We start from the raw sequence: 20879 nt of genomic DNA on the forward strand, positions 1-20879 counted from the left end.
CCCAAGTTAATGTCTTACAGGACCACTTGTTGAAAGTTGTATTATTGTTCAGAGACTGAAATATGAAAAAGAAAAAAATACATTCATGAAAAAAAAGACAATATCTGCTTTTGTGGTTTAATTCTGTTTTATTCAAGTCAAATCAAAGACAACTCAAATAAATACCACACATGAAACAACGCCATCAAAACCCATAACGGTAAATGGTATATTGCACAAAATGTCACACCACTCTTTTTTTCCTACATTAATCTTATCAAAAGATATTAAAAATAAGCACACTCCTTTCTGTGCACTGACCGTTTCTCAAAAATAACAGATTTTGTTGTAGTGTAATATATAGAATAACGCAGTGCATGTTCCTGATTTTTGCAGCGTAAGGCGAAATGAGATGAGTGGTTGCTTTTTAGTGAAAATAATCCTAGACGGTACAAAACACAACAAATCAACAACAAGACTAACAACAAATCAACCATCTCTTGATGTAGTGATGCCGTTTTAAAGAGTTTACAGTAACATAGGACCATTGTATTTATCATAACACCCTAGATTACCTCAGGAAAGCTCCTGGACAAGGGTTCTTGAAACCTCCTTCACCACACTGACACACAAGTACATATATTTGGCACGACTAGCATGGACAGTAGTGATAAGAAAGAGAGGCATTGTGAGTGGCCCCTTTTCAGACATGTCCAGTTTAGGGAGACTGCTGATAAATATCATTGCCTTTTCAGGCCAAAAACTAAAAACAAAACAGGAATAATATAGAAAGGCCTCTTCAGAGAGGTACTGTATAAACTGAATGTGTAACAGCAAACCAGCTGTGCTGAATAATCAGTGAGTGACAGATATTACTGGTTGTACAAATTTCTAAATCAACATCATTCCCATGAAAACATCACTCATTGGCTGTGACCATTTTGCGGTACCACCACAACAAAGTGAATTCCTACAAATCCAAATTTGGGATTATACACCACACAAAGCTGCCAGCAGTTATGTACATGAGCCCATAAAATGGTTGATAAGCAACGTAGGTGTAACAGATATGTATTAGTATCAGTTCAGGTATGTGTCTGGGCGTGTGCGGACAGATAGGATGGGAGGCAAGTGATGTGACGCATCTGTAATACTGCATTGGAACATTAGAAAAGTATTACATTAATCCCTTCATTTTCATTTTCATTTTCACCTCTCTACTCTTGTAAACTTTGGACAGGATAATAATACATGTGGGTAAAAACCATGGTAGTGTTTCAAAAATCGATACAAAATAGTGGCACTGAAACAAAGCTAAAGCAGTGAGTAATCTTTGGCCAAAATACTGCATGGCACAAAATAATGTGTAAAGTTATTAATTTACTTGTTAAACATGGTACTCTAATCAGCATGTTTTTTTCTTTCTGTTTTACTCTCGTGTGTGCATGAGGGTAAATGGATGGGGGGCATGAATATAGGTATGACCTGATATGAATTCCCATGTTAGCTGACTGGGTGGAACGGTAGTTGCAGTCCATTTTTTCTATCTCTTTCACTCCCTGATTTTCTCTCTCTCTCTCTCTCTCTCTCTCTTAGTGAGCCATTCCACAGGGGTTGTCGGACGTTGCGCAGCCCATGTTGCGGTACTTGACCTGGACCTGGAACAGTGTGCCATCTGCACACATGCACAGCTTATACCTTATCATGTTCTCGTCAAAGTAGAGTTCCCCCTTCGCTGAGGACTTTGGCATGAGAGTGGAGGCAAACATGACAGAGCCGTTGAGCACAATGCTGTTGTCCTGCAGGGAAAAAGAAGTGAGAGGGATTCAGCTTAGGACATGTCAGACTGACAGACAGACAGACAGACTAAAGGGCCGTTCACACCAGGAACGATAACTATAACTATAATGATAAAAGCGTCCAGGTTGACCAATGATAAGGAAAGTCTCTCCTTGTGTTGATGAATGTGATGGCTAAAATTTGATGGATTGTGATTGGCTGTCAGCTTTTTATCGTTCTCAAAATCAAATAGTGATCCCCAACGATATCATTCTTCATGTCGTTATCATTATAGTTTATGTGTGAACGTTGTCATTCATATTAACGAGAACAATATTTTTTTAATAGTTATCATTATAGTTATCGTTCTTGGAGTGAACGGCCCTTAATGTCTGCATCGGGACATTACTATGACCACCACGGTGCTAGCCTATTTCAGTCATTTTTGGTAGACGATTCATGGGACACCAGCAGAACGGGGCAAATGCAATTTGGTAGGCATGCAGCCCCACTAGGCTGATAAGGAATAGAAGCTTTAGGCCCCTGGGGCCACCACCCCTCGGCACTGGGCCCTATTAACGCCAGGTAGGCTAAAAATAGCAGTTTTTGCAGAGTAATTAGAAAACTGTTGTGCCAAAGATGGTGAAATGTTTGTGCTATGTTGGTCTCACAGAGCCACAACAACCCAACTCATAATCAAGTAAAAAGCGTAAATGCAAAAACATGGTGGTTCAATCACCAATATCTTGTGGTGAGATATTCTGAACCCAATTTGATTAGGATCATCATGACAACCACATCAAGTTTTGTGAAATTCCATCCATGACAACCACATCAGGTTTTGTGAAATTCCATCCATGACAACCACTGCAATTTATGAATTGCTATATCTCTTAACTCACTGTCGAAACCCACTATGCTATGCAGTACATCTAATTCACATTTCTTCTCCTGCAGGTACTTGTTTCCTGACACAGTATTGAATACTGAAAATTGGAATACTCTCAATGTCATCCCATTCACAAGTAATCAAAAGACAAGACTGTATAACAAACATGACTGGAACATGGCAATACTTGACAGAGTTGGCTTGACTTGACTTGAGAATGAGTGCATCTCTGGACTGAAGCACGCTGCCGGACAGGCAGTTCTATTTTATGGCACTGCCACTGAGGGTGTGGCGGAATGCGGAAACTCACAATGAAATTGCACAAAGCTCCAAACGATCCAATAGTTTCTCAACTCACAGCCTTCAGTTCCACGTCTCCCCCTATCCGGAACTCCACAGTCTTCCCCATGATGTATACTCCCTCGTTACCACGGACTATGGCCTTGCCATCTCCTTTAATGGTCAGGTCAGATGATGCATTGCTGGTTATCTGAGAAATCAAGAGAGACATCAATAAATGATTTATCATAAGCCAAAGTTTATGGTTTTAAAACACAGTTTTAAAACATTTAATGGTGGAAGTGCCACCACAGGAAATCACTTAGCAAGGACAAAAACAAACCTTTGATGCTTACTTGGAGATTCTTGTATGGTACTTACCCTTTCTGTTGAAGCCTTTTTGACACTAAGCACTTTTACACCTTTGGGCAGGTGGAACTCGTGTCTGTCATAGTCAGTGCTAAAGAACGTGGTCTGGGTCCGGGGGTCAGTGAAGGACACTCCAAGGTCACTGGTGATGGATGTCTTCTCCTTTTCAACACTCAACTTGGTGTTTCCTTGCTCAAACACTACCTGTAGCACACATTCTCACACACACACACACACACAGACACACACGCACCCACACACACACACACACACACACACACATGCACCCACGCACCCACACACACAAAACAAGCATAGACACACACATAGACAAAGACAAAAGCACACTCACAGATTAACATTAAACATTCGATTAGACACACATAATGCATTCAGCAGGCATTCCACTATAGTGTACACGGGAGAAAGAATGTTTGTTTGTTTGTGTGTGTGTGTGTGTGTGTAGTTGTGTGGTTACCGGGTTATTGTTGCCAGTGATGATCAGGTCTTGGTCCTTCCTGCCACCCACTGTGCTCTTTTGAAGAGGGTGCACTATACCCATATCTGCCTTCTGCTTGAAACGCAGCAGACCACTCTCATGGAACTCCATGCTATCACAGCCATTGGGGCCTATACGAATGACTGTCCAGATCACCAAAGTAATCTGGACGCATTCAACACATCAGAGAGAGAGAGAGAGAGAGAGAGTAGTAAATAAATAAAGAAGAGTATTAACATATTGATATTTTTGTATTTCCCAAAGTAATCAATGTGTATTGGATCAGAAAGAGCGGTAAAGACGAGACAGGGAGAGAATCAAAAGTGTCATTCCCACAATTTAAACTTTGACATCAATCCTACCCTGGGACAGGACTGTAATAAGCTCTTAATACACACACAGGACTTACTATGAGGTTGATGAGAGCCAGCAGGAAGAGCAGGACAATGATGCAAATGGCCATGTTGCCCTTGCGTCCCCGTAGCCCTGTCTTGTGCAGACGCTCCTCTTCGATGGGCACATAGCCGGCCTTGAAGTTGCTGTTGTGTTCCTTGTTGGCGGTGCGGCGCTCAATGGCCTTCTCCCTCATTGACCGCTTCACCGGTCCATTGGAGCTCTCCTTCAGGACAGAACAAAACCATTAACACACAGAATAGATTAAGCGTTACAATTTTGTAACTGCTGCAACAGACATACATTGAAACTAAATCACAACACAAGCTGTCATGTGTTTTGTATTATGAATAAAGTAAAGGGCTTAAACCTAACCTTTAAATGTCATCATGGGAGTCTATTACGGTAACAGGCTATTATGTTATGGCACTCAATGTTACTATAATAAGCTTATTCATTGGAAACCATGTTGAACCATTAGTCGCCTATTCTCTTAAAATTGCCAGACAATGTTTTGTTTAATTGATGAATTAAACAAAACACTGCTAACAAAACAATATCCATCCAAACATCTGATCTGCACAACTCCAATGCCAAGATATTGTGATAGCAAAAAAACGAAGCAAAATAGACATTTTGTTTGTCAGAGGAGCCAATTTGCAGTAGAGGACTAAACGACATAAGCCTGATAATAATGATCTAAAATTCAGAAGCCAATAACACACATCCTTACGAGACAATTTATGGACTAGTCTGCTGTGCACTCTGCTGGGATACTGCTTCCCTCAGGAGTGCATAGAAATATCTGAAGCACTCGTCACTGTCTCTAAACATGCCTAAAAATAAATCACACCAATACTTCTCTTGACGCATCAACCGTAGCAGAAAGTCATTTGAAACATATATGGGCTTAACACCTTTATGAAATCAAATCTTCTATAGCGGACAACGTAGTCGTGAGTGCCACAAATTATACTAGGCTACTCATTTTTTCCATAGGCGGCGCAAAACATAAGCAAGACTGGCGCATTCCGTTTTCCATACAATAAAGCAAACCTAAACACATTCAAAAATAAAGACTTTCCGTGTTGAAAAACATTTGATGAAGCACCTATTAAACTATTAGAAACCATATAATAGTCAAACGATACAAAGAAAATGGTACATCGCTTCCAAAACAGACCTGCTCGGACGCCATGTTGACCCTCCCTCTCTCTGCAGCGTTTGACAGCTTAGAATAGCTCTCGGAAGAAACCATTTTACCATAGCGCAGGCTATTATACCGTGGCCAAGTTCAATTTCAGTGATAGCATGGTAGTCGAATAGTGGAATTCTAAAACTTTACATTACAAGGAGTAGGCCTATGCAAAATTACAGAAATCATTAGCGAAATCGACTAAAATCATGCAGTTTCCACAATGAAAAATGGTCCATTCCCTTCTAAAATGAGCCAACCGGGAAATTACAATGAGGCTCCTAAAAAGGAAATTCCAAATAAAGGATGTCCATTGATACAAACGGGCTGTACTCTGTGAACCACCAGGGTGGGCAATGAGTAGGACAAATGAGCATATTGTCCATATTATTTATGCTGGTCTCTAGACCTTATTATTGCACTGTTGCACTGTTGGACTAATTGACTACTTTTTGCACCTTCACCATGACACTCACCCTCTTGAGCACCTTACCATGCACACATAACTAAAGGACTACTGTTGGACTACTTTTTGCACCTTCACCATGACACTCACTCTCTTGAGCACCTCACCATGCACACAGAACTACAGGCCCTGTCACTACAAGCGTCTCATGCTTGATCACCCTCAAGCACACTGGATTTTTTACATTTATTTATATAGTATATTTAGTATTTAGTTTAGTTAGTTTTTCTTATCTCCTACTGTCTCTATTGTACAGTGGAGTTTGGTTATATGTTTATACTTATACTTATATTTACCATTTCTGCTGTAAGTGCATGTTGTGTGTAATGTCTGTATGCTACTGAGACCCCCCTGAATTTCCCCTCGGGGATCAATAAAGTATCTATCTATCTATCTAAATCTAATTTGTTTTAACCAACAAAATGCTTATCTTATCGGATAGTGATGGACAGTTTGAGCACTTTTGTCATACATGTTAGGTTTTAGGTGCACAGTTCCATCACAGGGTGGTCAACCCCTTCAGCCATTGACACCGAACACCTATGTGTAACGTGGTGTGTGTCCCAGTATGACATTTCAACAGTCTCGTTTACATCACAGAGGCATCGTCAGCACCTGACCTGGCGCAGGTAAACGGTCACAATGGAGCAAAGCACCTGCGGCGTGCTCAGTGAGCTTTTCACAATAATGTGCTCTGCTCTCGGCCATTAAGCGTCGGCGTTGCTACAACTGATGGAGCTCAGCGTCCCTAGCATCGAAAGAACGTCAAGGGCAGGAACTTTTCTCTTTTCTTATTTTACGAGGTGTAGCCTATAAATACAGAGCGCGCGCCTGTCAGGGGCGCACTCGCGCCGGATTAACAAAGGCCTGTTACAGCAAGTGGGGACGATCAGGAAACCTTTTGCTGGATTAGGAGTGATTAAAACGGACATGGCAGACAGTCTACGGAGGCTGGTGAACTCATCATCCTTCAGCCTTCTGCAACAGAAATTAGAGTCGTGGTACAAAGACTATCATGTAAGTTAGCGAAATCATAAATTATTTACGCATGCTCTTGCTTAAATCAGTGAGGCTATCCGATATATGCTAGTCCTGCATTGGCTCATGTTAATTTAACTTTACTGGTACAGGATGGCTGTCTAAGACTTTCAGGAATGTATGAAGTGTTACATAGGTGCTCAACCAAATAAAATGGCAAGCATTTCTGAGTGGAACTGTTTAGCTTATGTAGAACATAGTTCCGTCGGCTTGTATCCATTAAGTTACCGCACAGAATCCTAACAGGATATAGAACACAGTGCAAACAATGTTTGCAATGCATTGTATCAAATCATTCGAGTTCGCTTGTTTTATGCATACATTTGACAAAGTTTGGTTACTACGGACGCCGGTTGTCAGGGCGACCACTCAGCCATTCTAGGCTATCCTGGGGATGTAGTGTGGCACGCCCCCATGTATTTAGTGAGCGGAGCATTTTGAAAGTAGCCTAGTTGTGAGTTTTTTTTCATTAAAACAAACAAATGTTTCTGTCTCTGCGGCTACTCATGTTTCATCACATTTCACACCACATTACATGTGAATTAGTCTGGCACCTGTCATGCCACTAATGGTGCATTCACTATACTTTACACATGTAAAGGCCTACATGTTAATATAGCCTACCACAAACAATAGGTTGCTCAATCCAGTACATGATAAATTGTAAAGTCAAGAAAGCCAACTTCAATGTCTTACTCACTTACTTTCAGGTGATCTCATGCGACCAAAACCTGAATCGGTGCTGTGAGCTGGTGGAACTCACTTCCAAAATCCAGGGCCAACTCTTTTCAATACTCAACCAAACTGCAAGAGAGGGTATTGTCAGAAGTTCTGCACTGTATATTAAATGTGCTCTCTCTGCATGTTCCGTCCAGCACGTTTCTTAGGCAAAAGGAGTGACTGCTAATATTGATTATCTTCCTCCTGTAGATAATTTGTCTATTGTAGTGTATGGTCTACTGTACTGGTATGGTCCTGTTTTCTGACCTAGTCAACACTGTTTTCCATGTCCTCTCAATAGCCCTAAGTTTTACAATGACCTTAAAAGACCATCAGTGAACCATAAATCAAACTTGGTCACCTGGTTACCTTCCCTGTTGGAGTGTTAGATAAGACCTCCACTTGAGTAAATGTTTGGTATTGTAACTACGGTACTAACACACTATAAACTAAGACATGTTTTACATGATTTTATTGTAATGGCTATTGTATAGCTCAGAAGACTTCTGGATACAGTAGGTTTTCTTTTTCTGTGTATCGTATTCCAAATAGGTTGAGTACCTATTCAGTTGTATGGAGGACTATGAAGATTGTGTTAGACTTCCAGGGTTGGGTCAAATTACTTTGAAATGTAATCCATTACTGACTACAAATTACATGGCAATTTTTGTAATCAGTAACGTAATCAGTTGGATTACCAAAAACATGTAACATAATTTGATTACTTTAGGATTACTTTTAGATTACTTCAATAAATATGTCCCTGAATTACATGTAATCCGTTACTACCCAACCCTGTAGACTTCACACTACCCATCTGAAATGGATTCTGTGTGTTTATTCTGTTAAAACAGGCTGGGAAATAAAGGTTTTAAAGTGCTTGGTTTTGCTATAAGATGCTCCTCTGATGACTAAAATCATGTTCCCTTTTTCAGGTGGGCATTATGCAGGCGTGGAAACTCTCAAAACTCGGTTGCTGCCTTGGCTTGGTACCTGCTTTACCATGGCATCCTCCTCCTTTCTCCGGACACCAGCCTTAACCTCATTCAGGTAAGTGTGTGTGTGTGTGTGTGTGCAGGGGTGGACAGTAACTAAGTACATTTACTTGATTACTGTACTTAAGTTGTGTGTGTGTGTGTGTGTGTGTGTGTGCAGGGGTGGACAGTAACTAAGTACATTTACTTGATTACTGTACTTAAGTATGATTTTTGAGTGTGTGTACTTTACTTGAGTATTCATATTTTTTATATGAATATGAGCATTAAGTACTCCTTACTTTCAAGCACATTTGAAGTGATTCTTTAAATGCAATGATGCGATAGACCATCTTGAAGTTCATTTTTTCTATTTCAACTTGGCTGTGGTAATGATGCTGACAGTATAGATTCTTCATCAGAACATCCTCCATGTAGCCTGGGAGAACCCAGATAAACCTGTTAGCAATTGAGATTTGAGAAGTGGTCTGGTGGTAACCAGGCTATCCTCCATGGCCATTGTGAAGTTAGGAGTGAAATTAGACAATCACCTGACATTTACCACATAGCTAGATCTTTAGCCTACATCATGAAACGATAAATAAGCTACTCATAATTGAGTTATCTGGTTTTGTATTCGGCGGTGAAAATGTTTTGCGTAAATTTGTGAACAAATAATGAATAATGAGTTGAATTATATTATTGCATCCATTTGAACAGTAAATAATGAAAATAGGTAAATTGTTTTTGTTGGATGTAAGGAACTAAAGGTCTGTTCAAGTCCTATGACCAACCAAAGGAGGTATACCCTAATGATCAAATAAACATTACATTACAATACATTGAGCGCCATGGGTTGCACTCATGACACACTCTCTACCACTCACACCCTCTCTATCACTCACACACTCTCTACCATTCACACCCTCTCTACCACTCACACACTCTCTACCACTCACACGCTCTCTACTACTCACACACTCTCTACTACTCCCACACTCTCTACTACTCACACCCTCTCTATCACTCACACACTCTCTACCATTCACACACTCTCTACCATTCACACCCTCTCTACCATACACACTCTCTACCATTCACACACTCTCTACCATTCACACCCTCTCTACCATTCACACCCTCTCTACCACTCACACCCTCTCTACCACTCACACACTACTACTCACACCCTCTCTACTACTCACACCCTCTCTACCACTCACACCCTCTCTACCACTCACACACTACTACTCACACCCTCTCTACCATTCACACCCTCTCTACCATTCACACACTCTCTACCACTCACACCCTCTCTACCATTCACACACTCTCTACCACTCACACCCTCTCTACCATTCACACCCTCTCTACCATTCACACACTCTCTACCACTCACACCCTCTCTACCACTCACACCCTCTCTACCACTCACACACTACTACTCACACCCTCTCTACCACTCACACACTCTCTACCACTCACACACTCTCTACTACTCACACCCTCTCTATCACTCACACACTCTCTACCACTCACACACTCTCTACCATTCACACACTCTCTACCATTCACACACTCTCTACCATTCACACACTCTCTACCATTCACACACTCTCTACCATTCACACCCTCTCTACCATTCACACACTCTCTACCATTCACACACTCTCTACCATTCACACCCTCTCTACCACTCACACACTACTACTCACACCCTCTCTATCACTCACACACTCTCTACCATTCACACACTCTCTACCATTCACACACTCTCTACCATTCACACACTCTCTACCACTCACACCCTCTCTATCACTCACACACTCTCTACCATTCACACACTCTCTACCATTCACACACTCTCTACCACTCACACCCTCTCTATCACTCACACACTCTCTACCATTCACACACTCTCTACCATTCACACACTCTCTACCATTCACACACTCTCTACCACTCACACCCTCTCTATCACTCACACACTCTCTACCACTCACACCCTCTCTATCACTCACACACTCTCTACCACTCACACACTCTCTACCACTCACACCCTCTCTACCACTCACACCCTCTCTATCACTCACACACTCTCTACCATTCACACCCTCTCTACTATTCACACCCTCTCTACCATTCACACACTCTCTACCACTCACACCCTCTCTACCACTCACACCCTCTCTACCACTCACACACTACTACTCACACCCTCTCTACTACTCACACCCTCTCTACCACTCACACACTCTCTACCATTCACACCCTCTCTACCATTCACACACTCTCTACCATTCACACACTCTCTACCATTCACACACTCTCTACCATTCACACACTCTCTACCATTCACACACTCCACACCCTCTCTACCACTCACACCCTCTCTACCACTCACACCCTCTCTATCACTCACACCCTCTCTACCACTCACACCCTCTCTATCACTCACACACTCTCTGCTACTCACACACTCTCTACTACTCCCACACTCTCTACTACTCCCACACTCTCTACTACTCACACCCTCTCTATCACTCACACACACTCTCTACCACTCACACACTCTCTATCACTCACACACTCTCAACCACTCACACACCCTCTATCACTCGCCTATTGCTATCGTGTGTTAGCAAAAGCCGACACATTGCTATTACGCAGAATTATACACTATAAATCACATCAGATGTACCAAATTAGAGTATGATATCTAAATGGGAAAAGACACTTATTTCTATAATTGAACAAATCGGTAATTAGCACTTGCAATAATGATTTCCTCTAGATGAAGAGATTAATTCTACAATTTATCAAACTAGACATATGCACATTTAATTGAGCAGGTATTCCTCTCCAGTAATATCATATCTTAAAGTCTTACTCCATGTTGTGCATCATAAAGTAGCCTAATATAGTAGAATGACATGGTGCTCTGCACTTCCAGCCTTGTTGATGCCCAGTTGGCACTGGACGACACTAAGAACAAATCGGCCACCACCCTGCTTGCCACCGAGGACGAAATCCTGCAGCTGAGGGCAGAGTGAGTCTGCAGGAGGATAAGATGTATTTGTGTGTATAGGTGTATGATGTCACGGCTGATGTTGTGTGAATGTATGTGCCTTATATCTGTGATCATGGTTCATGACGCATTTATGAGATACTTTTCTTTAAGTGGTTTACACTGTAATAGCTTGCATGTGTGAGCATTTATGCTAGCTTGTGCACATGTGTGAGTATTTATGTTGGGTTTTGTGTGTGTGTGTGTCCGCATGCGTATGCAAGGTTGCGTTCAGCTCAGGATCAGGTAGAGCTGTACAAGAGGAAACTGGACGTGTTTGATGACTACGAGAGGCAAGTGCGTATGCTGAGAGATGAGGTGTCCATCCTGACGGCCGAGAAGACAGTGCTGCAGGAGAGGTGAGTCATTTCACACACTCATATACCCCCACCCCACCCTTCAACACACACACACACACACACACACACACACACACACACACACACACACCCCACACACACATATACCCCCACCCCACCCTTCACCACACACACACACACACACACACACACACACACACACACACACACACACACACACACACCCACACCCACACATATACCCCCCACCCCACCCTTCAACACACACACACACACACACACACACACACACACACACACACACACACACACACACACACACACTCATATACCCCCACCCCACCCATTCAACACACACACACACACACACACACACACACACACACACACACACACACACACACACACACACACACACATATCAGCTAACAGCTACATCACAATCAGCTAAGTTTGGCACCCTCAGTTTTGGGTTGACCTTCCTTCCTTCATTCATTCATTCATTCATTCATTCATTCATTCATTCATTCATTTCTTTTCTTTTTCTTTGCCTCTATATATCATTCTGTCCGTGTCCAGGCTGGTAAGGAGTCGCTCTCCGAGTCCTCTTCCCCCGCGCAGTCGTGCTAGCAGCCCTCTGAGGAGCGAGTCCCCCACACGCGCCCAGCTCACCAACTCAGCCCGCCACGCCCGGCTGGTGTCACGCTTCAGCGACCTGTATGCCACCGAGCGTCTGGAGGCCCAGAGCTTGCTGCGCCGCTACATCGACGACCTGGAGACTGTCCAGAGGATCATCTTCATCGCTGCCGTGGTACGATGCTGCTGCTGCTAAAGCTGCTAATGCCAGAATGATGGAGCGTTTCCGAGAGGGATAGTAGGTTCCGGAACAAAAGAGTCATCTTTGAACCCTATGTGCACAATTTGAAGCTCATATGACGACTGAGAGTATATGAAGTCACTGGTGGTGACAGAAAAAGGCCTGTAGGGTTAGAGAGAGGCGTGAATGATGTGTGTGTTTGCAGCTTAAACTCACCATGGTTGCTATTTATGTAAGGTGATAGTGTGTGAGAATGGATTGCTTTAGTAAACAGTGTTTGCTCTGTGCAAACATAACAGATTGGAATCATTTGGTTAACATGACACTCGCTGTCCTGGACTTGCCACGGACCTGTTGTATGATCTTACTGTGACCTGATGCCCAGATAGCATGTTTATACTGCAGTGCTGACTGACCTTTGCGTTGTCATTACAGGAGTCATTTCAGGCTGCTAAGCTGGCGTTCAGGCAGTTTAAGCTACGCGTACGGAAGACTCTGGGTCCTTCCCACTTTGGGCCAGAGACCCTTGAAGATGCAGTGATGGATTATATTGTCCGAAACCTTGACCTCTATGACGTCCAAGCCAGTGTCAATGTAAGTGTAATCCTCTGACTCTCCTGGACACTCTGAGTAGTGCAAAATTGTAAAGGGGCTATGCTGCAGGAATCCACTTTTTTAAGTAGTCATTAAAAAACATCTTGCAGACTTCTTGCAGACTCTCATTTCATGTTATAAAATAATTGAATCCTTTAAAGTACATAATGTAAAGTGCAGATACTCGATTTGTTTCCATGACTTTAAAGGTTTTTGTTACTGTTGCTTTGAAGAAAGTGATTTATTCTTACTACAACCAAAATACTTCTAGATACCTGGCTGATGGTCAAAGGTGGTCTGTTCCATGTGAATTACACTTGTTTATGTGTTTGTGCAGGACGTGATCAACGCTATGAATGTGAACCCACGGATCTCCTTCCCAGCGGAGGTAGACTTTGTGCTGATCAGCAGCTTCATCAGGGAGATGTGCAGGATAGCCTTCGCCATGCAGACACTGGACCCACCACTGGACCTGGCCTTCAGCACAGATGGAGAGCTGTACAATGACATCAAGTGAGAGGGACCAGACACACACACACACACACACACACACACAAAACACACACACACACACATACAGACACACACACACATACAGACACACACACACACACACATACATACAGACACACACACACACACACACACACACACACACATACAGACACACACACACACACAGACACACACACACACACACACACACACACACACACACACACACACACACACACACACACACACACACACACACACACAGACACTGGCCACAACATAACACCCAAATAGTTTGTAAACCTGTCTCCAGGTTGTCAGGTTTACACAAATACACAAACTTATACACACACTCACTCGTAGTCCACATACATGTACACATACACACCCAGCCCCCACCTGTGTTGTTAGACATTCCCTAGACTCATCAGCTGAGTAATTACTGTAAGCATAATAGGCCTGCAGCAGATAAGAGTGACCCCTCCCTCCTCCCTCCTCTCTATTCCTATCTCAGGTATCGGCGTAGTTATGACTCGGAGTTCACCGCTCCCCTAGTGGTGTACCACGTGTGGCCAGCCCTGGTGGAGGACGACGCCGTCATCGTGAAGGGGGAGGCCGTAACCCGGAGAGGCGCTCTGGTAAAGTCAGCTCTGGTAACGGCTAGCAGCAGGCAGTCATAGTTATCCCAAAGGCAGAGCGAACAGAAAAGTTAGGCTTGAGCAAGTAGAATTTCATGTCATCCTAATAGTCTTGGTCTTTATTCAGACGTGAAGCCAACGACTTTCTGTCAGCAGCTTTACTCCATTTATAGCCATCAGAGGATGCCGTTCCCAAAAAATGGAAGCTCCTGTCTTGTCAGTCAGTGTAAGAAGAAAGATCAGTTCAGGTGGAACTAACAGGTGGAACTAACTTCTGTGTTCTATGTTCTGTGTTCTGTTCCCCAACATTCTGTGTTCTTCTTCTATGTTCTGTGTTCTTCTGTGTTTTGTGTTCGTCTGTGTTCTGTGTTCTGTGTTCGTCTGTGTTCTGTGTTCTATGGTCTCTATCAAAGTGGAGGAGCAGAAGTAGGAGCTCTAGTCCTGTGCGCTCTCGTTCCGGAAGCCCCACTCGCACACTTGTAAGTTTCTATGACGACTGAGAGCCTATGAACTCAACACTCTGTGCTGTGACATGGACAGTGACAGCCATAAGTCAGGACATACAAAAAACATTTAAAATCCTAATGTCTTCATTTTGCCTTGTGTTTTATGGTGCTATTCTTTCCAACAAGCCCATTGAAGAGTTCAATTAACTGAAAAGACATTGAAGACCTTAATGAAATGTGTATACCATTAGCTAAGCTCTTTTTTCTGTCTCACTGCTACACCTATGCAATCCTCTCGGGGGATGAGGGTGAGTACTGAACTTTTGGCATGGCAATCATCAGTCCTGTAATGGACTTACACTAGACCCAGATTAGGCCAGACTATAGTTGGCAGAATTATGTAGAACAGCAATTTATGTCTCTCTGGATTATCCATTTAGATATTTCAGGGGAATATACTTAAACTGACTGTCCATCTCTCTCTATTGCTCTCTCTCTCTCTCTCTCTCTCTCTCTCTCTCTCTCTCTGTCTATCTCTGTGTCCCAGATGTTCAACCGTAGTCTCTCGCCTGAACGTCTTACCATCAGTCGCCTGTAAAACCCGGACTTGATCTCCAGCTTTCCCTTGACACAGACTTAAATGTTATCATTTTGTTGAAGTGACTAAAGAAATCTGCATTCAGCCCATGTGTGTGATTTTTATAGTAAGATTTTTGTGAGAAATCTGACCAAAGCAAATGCTGTACTTATTATCTTGATTAGATATTTTTTAATATTAATCTCCTTCTACGATGAGGTGTATTTCATAACAAACTTTTCAGAGTGCTATAGATTATTAGGGTGTTTGCATGTTTTCATCATTTTAATCTGTCTCGTGTGTAGTTTACAGTATTAATCTCAAGGAATGGTGCTTCAAATTGTATTTTACAGTCAATTTTATAGTTTTTTTTTAGTTAAGTAAAACCTGCACAGTAGCACTTTTCTGAAATCTATAAAGATATGTTTGAATTCTGAATTCTGAAAGATATAGTTTGGGTGTTAGTAAATCAAATAGAAATTTGTATGCATTGATAATAAATTTGTCCTCAGCCGCTTTTCTCTCAATAACATAAGGATGCATATAACCTCAGATTCAGTTTTGTTGAGATGGCACAAGGGATTTCTTGGTTGTGCACAGGTGCTACTTACAGAACTTGAGCTACTTGACACATGTTACTTGTTTAGGTCATCACTTTCTTTCATGTCTTGTGTAAGACCTGTCTTACCATTTGAATCATGAATTGTTTGATTGACTAGGTAAATTGTTTTTGCTGATTTTTTATATTTTGTAATATCTACTATATCTTCATGGGTCTCTCAACCAAATAGGTCATAGAGCTAAGAAAACAACTGTATATGATTAACTACAGTTTTGTGTTTCTGCAGTTAATGAGTTCATAATAGTCTATGTATTATCAGTTTATGATGCAAGAATAGGCTACTGTTTACAGTTTTGTTTTCAGTACAACATCAAGAAAGATGCTGTTGATTTCAAAATTATGACATTTGGTATTGTTTATTATTGTGCCTTTGTTTCAATAATTATGATGGACCTCTATTACAGGAATAAATCTGGTTTTTAAACTACAGTTTTTGCTATATTTTTGTTTAAACAAACTACTGTATAGAACATATAAAGCTTCACTTTGGCCTCTAGAGGTCACTGTGATACAACAACTGAATTTTAAAAACTCATAACTGCTTGTGGCTGAGTGCATAACTTAGAAAACAGGTCTGTCCTCACCATGTCTTATTCATTTCTGGTGATGAATGATCTGAATGAATGACCGAGGCCAAAAAAAGGCTAATGTGAAGGTTAATGTGTTGGACATGGCTGGGAATGCTTATGGTATTTGGGAAATTTAACATGTGGAAATCTGCATAGTGTCACACACATGGGAGCATGAATTTAATTTTCAGGTGTGGAATACATTGTCAAGATCATGCAGCGCAGTGATCCCAGTCAACACCTGATTCTAGCACTGCTTTGGCTTGACTGTTAAAGATCAGGGCCAGATCTGCTTCTGTTGCTGACTGTTACAGAAGTCTTTAGTCATTAGTCTCTCCAGTCCTATGAGTTTCCAGCACTGGCTCTCTCACACTCTTCATGTTATAGCCGCACACTAGATTTGTTGTTTACAGAAGGCCTGTGTGACTGACCAAATAAGAGTGAATCAAAACAGCGCGCCACGGTTGCCATGGCCTTGCGCCAGAGCCAGAGCCAGGCCCTGTGAGATACCACAATTATGGCCGACCTCGAGGCCGAGGCAGACGGGAAAATTACACAGCAGCAGCGACCATTACATGCAGGCCCATTATGTATTCATAACTTCTTATAATTTTCTCAGAAGAAAAGAAAGCTGCAGCCTGTGCAGTGTCCTTAAAGAACCAGGCCTGGATGTTATATTTAGTGACTTCACCATGGTGACATGTCCAAGGATCTGGACTTATGACAGCCCGTGTTATTAGTGGATTTTTATTTTTATTTCTATTTTATTTCTGACTGAAGTGCTGTACAAACCAGAAGCACTGGCAGCACAGACTGAGACTGTGTTGTGGGGTCACTGGTTTATGTTTCTACCAATTCCCACGATCAGTTTCTAAATGAGTTAACAAGCGATTTTATGAGTAATTATTTTACTCAAATGAGAATGAGGAGACTACTCCCCATAAACAGTTTGCACGCATGCTGAGAATTGATTTGTGACGAATTACCCTCCACATCCAACATGCAAACACATTAGAGTTCCCTATAAAATCCAAGTAGGGATGCTTTGTATTTAGGGAATAAGTGTTCTCTGCAACTACATCTCGAATTCCTCCCACACAACATTTAATTGAATTACTCTTCTCAAGTAACTACATTCAACATCTGTGGATCATTAGTTCGCTCTCTGGCACCCAATGAACAGAAATCAATGTGCATTAAAGTAAGTGGTATAATTTGGTGATGAGCTTAATCACATTGTAATATATGACAGCCAATAGGATAGATGCATAATCGCTCACAGACTTGGCTTCGTCCCCAAAAGAACCAAAGAGCCAATGCACCACTAGATGGCACTGTTGATTTATGGATGCTTTAGAAGTCATGTTTATCTGAAAATAATGGGCTGGAAACAGTGTGTGTGTGTGTGTGTGTGTGCGTGCGTGTGTGTGCGTGTGCGCATACTTCTGAGATTAGAACTGGGTGGGTACTTGAGTGTGTTCTTGTTGCCCAAATGAGCTGGAGATCCATCTAATGGTGTGTGTGTGTGTGGGAGAGACAGTGGACGAATAGATGAAGAAGAACACAAAGCCTACTATATAGGGGCATGAATATGAACGTGCATCCAGCTTGAGTAAAGACTACTGGCCTACATATGGATGTACGCACACACATGCATTACCAGACGAAGAAACAAAGAGGCAAGATGGCAATCAAGTGAGAGGTTATCAGTTTCTGCTCGTGCATTGATTCATGCAAGAATGCATCTAAGCCGTAAAGGGAATTGCTGGTGCATTTCTGGGCTGATTAGTCCCCTCCCAGTGGCACTGCCAGCTTAGTGTGAAAAGCTCACTCAGATGCGCTGATCATCACTGACTAATTAACACAGACTGATTAAGCTTGTCTAATTATCACTCCAAGGTTCCAAGGCTTCAGGATCTGCTGATAGCACTCTCTTTGGTCTATCAAATTCTTTTTCTTGTGTTGTTTCTTGTGCAGTCTGTTTTGTAAGTTGATGAATGCGTTATCTTTACCATGCCATGACTTTTCTGCAGTCCAGAGTAATTTAATTGTCATACTCTGGCATGGTTTTGGATCTCTATTATTAGTTGTTGATTTTTGAACAATATCAACAATATCATAAAGGCTTTGCACAAGTTAGCAGGCAATACTTGCTGTTTAATGCCGAGTTGGCAAAGTCTGCCACGTGGCATATGCAGCATCTCTCCCTCTATGCATGAGGCAACTGCACACCCACTGCAAGAGAGAGAGAGAGAGAGAGAGAGAGAGAGAGAGAGAAAGAGAGAGAGAGAGGTGAGCACTCCAACCACAAACTGACTAACACTGTACAGGCTCCTTCTGTTTCTTATGCATGAGTGCCTCAGCACAATCTTTCTCTTCTACCGGTCTGTTTGTGTTCTAAATGACTCCTCTGAGGCACTTTCATAGAACACCCCACGTCCACACACACACACACACACACACACACACACACACACACACACACACACACACACACACACACACCACACCAGGAAATAGACTCCTGCATTCACATCCCAGGAGGTAGCGGCTCAAGTCCAGGCATTCCAGCCACATTCCCACAGTGAATCACAGTTTTATCCGGCTCAGTGTGGGGCCAAGATCCTTTTTGCGAAAGCTAAACGAAACCCCTGGAAAGCCTGCTGCTCGCCCTGACCAGAGGCCAACAGTGCTTTGACTGAAGCCCTGGCTGCAGCAGCCTAGCGGTCAGGGCTGTGAGAGGCTTGGTGGCGGTCGAAAAGCCTCTCTGTGCCGACCAGGCCTGCTGAGTGTTTACCCAGGTGTGTGAGTGGTGGTCAGTGATGCCGGGGAGGGAACTGAAGAACCCGCAGAAGAAACCAACCCAAACCCCCCCTCCCCCCACCTCTGGTTCCCTGGGGTGGCGTGGATGGGAACAGGGACCTCCTGCGAGAGCCATTAGTCATGGACGACCGTCCTTCGGGAGGACACACTCCATCAGAGTGTCCTCCCCTCCCTCCCCTCCCTCCATTCTTCCCTCCTTCCTTCTCCATCCTCCTCCTCCTCCCTCGTTCCCCCTGCCTCGCCCCTTCGCTGCCTGTCAGGCGCTGCTAGTCCTTACCTAACCCTCCGCTCTCCCACGGCACCTCACTGGACCTCCAGGGCTCCTGCGGCTCACTGACCGGAAGACCTCAAGTGTTCCTGGCTAAAAAAAAGGGTTCCTGGCTATTTACAGGAAATCCTTTGGTCGTTCCAGCTCTGAAATGTTCTATTTTTGCACTACTGCCTGGAACTTTACCAAGATGCCAAGCCCTGGGCCTAAATGAAAATGTTTGGATGTGACCCCCCCCCCCCCCCCCTGGCACCATGAAAAGAAGATGTTGCTAAAATTGTTGACTTAAATCAGTAGAAACGAGGTCTTTGGCAGCACAAGGAGTGCAGTCGTAGAGCTGGGGACATTGTGCTACTGTTGTCTCTGCTGCTCTTGCATAATGAAGAGAAAGTTACAGCGTGAAGCACTTAAGCAAGAGCAAAAAGTACAAGAAACAAAAATAGACAAGAAAAAATGATTAAATATGACTTCTTACAGTAATTTGACAACCACAATGGAAAACGAAGATGAGAGAAGATTCTGGACACCATGAGTCACTCTGCAGTTTTAACCTGAGTTCAGTGGTTCAGTCTGTCTCTTGCCTTCCAGAAGTGACTTGGGCACATTATGCAGCCACTCAAAGGACAAACATTGTTATTTTTTCCCGTTCCGCCAACTCACGCATAATTACCAAGGCCAGAATAATTAGCTGAACTTGAATGCAACTCTTTCTCTTACCCTTTGTCGTACTTTACATTTCATAGCTAATGGAACACAGATGTGCTTTTAGATACAATCACCTAAAGAATGCAATAAAATAATGCAATAAATTGAACTGAATGCATGACCTTCTAAACTAAAATCAGTCCCAAGTGATAAATTGCATTGTTAGCAATGGCAGGAAGTAGCAATGCATACATGGCTCAAAGCAACAAACAAGCTACTTTAAATAGACTAAGACTATAGGCTATGACTCACCATGAAGTAGAGGCATTCAGCTATAGTTCTCTGGCTGAACTTACTCTCTCATTCTTGCGCCTCATTGAATTTCACGACGGCCCACGGAGTTCAGCACAAGGTTCAC

General features: G+C 42.7%; 2 protein-coding genes across 2 annotated transcripts; one reads left to right on the forward strand and one right to left on the reverse strand.

Moving 5' to 3' along the window:
* Positions 1-108: 108 nt before the first annotated feature.
* On the reverse strand, positions 109-5514 carry sgcb (sarcoglycan, beta (dystrophin-associated glycoprotein)). The gene is made up of 6 exons (XM_048253745.1): positions 5371-5514; positions 4204-4413; positions 3774-3959; positions 3308-3499; positions 3006-3137; positions 109-1778 (listed from the first exon to the last, which is right to left on the reverse strand). The coding sequence occupies exons 1-6, from the start codon at positions 5443-5445 to the stop codon at positions 1572-1574; spliced, it is 1002 nt and encodes a 333-aa protein (XP_048109702.1). The 5' UTR covers positions 5446-5514; the 3' UTR covers positions 109-1571.
* A 975-nt stretch (positions 5515-6489) lies between these two features.
* On the forward strand, positions 6490-15639 carry spata18 (spermatogenesis associated 18). Its single transcript, XM_048252056.1, is given in 12 exon segments — positions 6490-6865; positions 7597-7702; positions 8542-8622; positions 8625-8656; positions 11508-11629; positions 11872-12006; positions 12547-12778; positions 13220-13378; positions 13716-13891; positions 14388-14511; positions 14925-14990; positions 15505-15639. Coding segments are annotated over 12 exon segments (1371 nt in total). The 5' UTR covers positions 6490-6778; the 3' UTR covers positions 15556-15639.
* The last annotated feature ends 5240 nt before the right edge of the window (positions 15640-20879 follow it).

Source organism: Alosa alosa, chromosome 9 (assembly GCF_017589495.1).
Source record: "Alosa alosa isolate M-15738 ecotype Scorff River chromosome 9, AALO_Geno_1.1, whole genome shotgun sequence".
Taxonomy (NCBI): Eukaryota; Metazoa; Chordata; class Actinopteri; order Clupeiformes; family Clupeidae; genus Alosa; species Alosa alosa.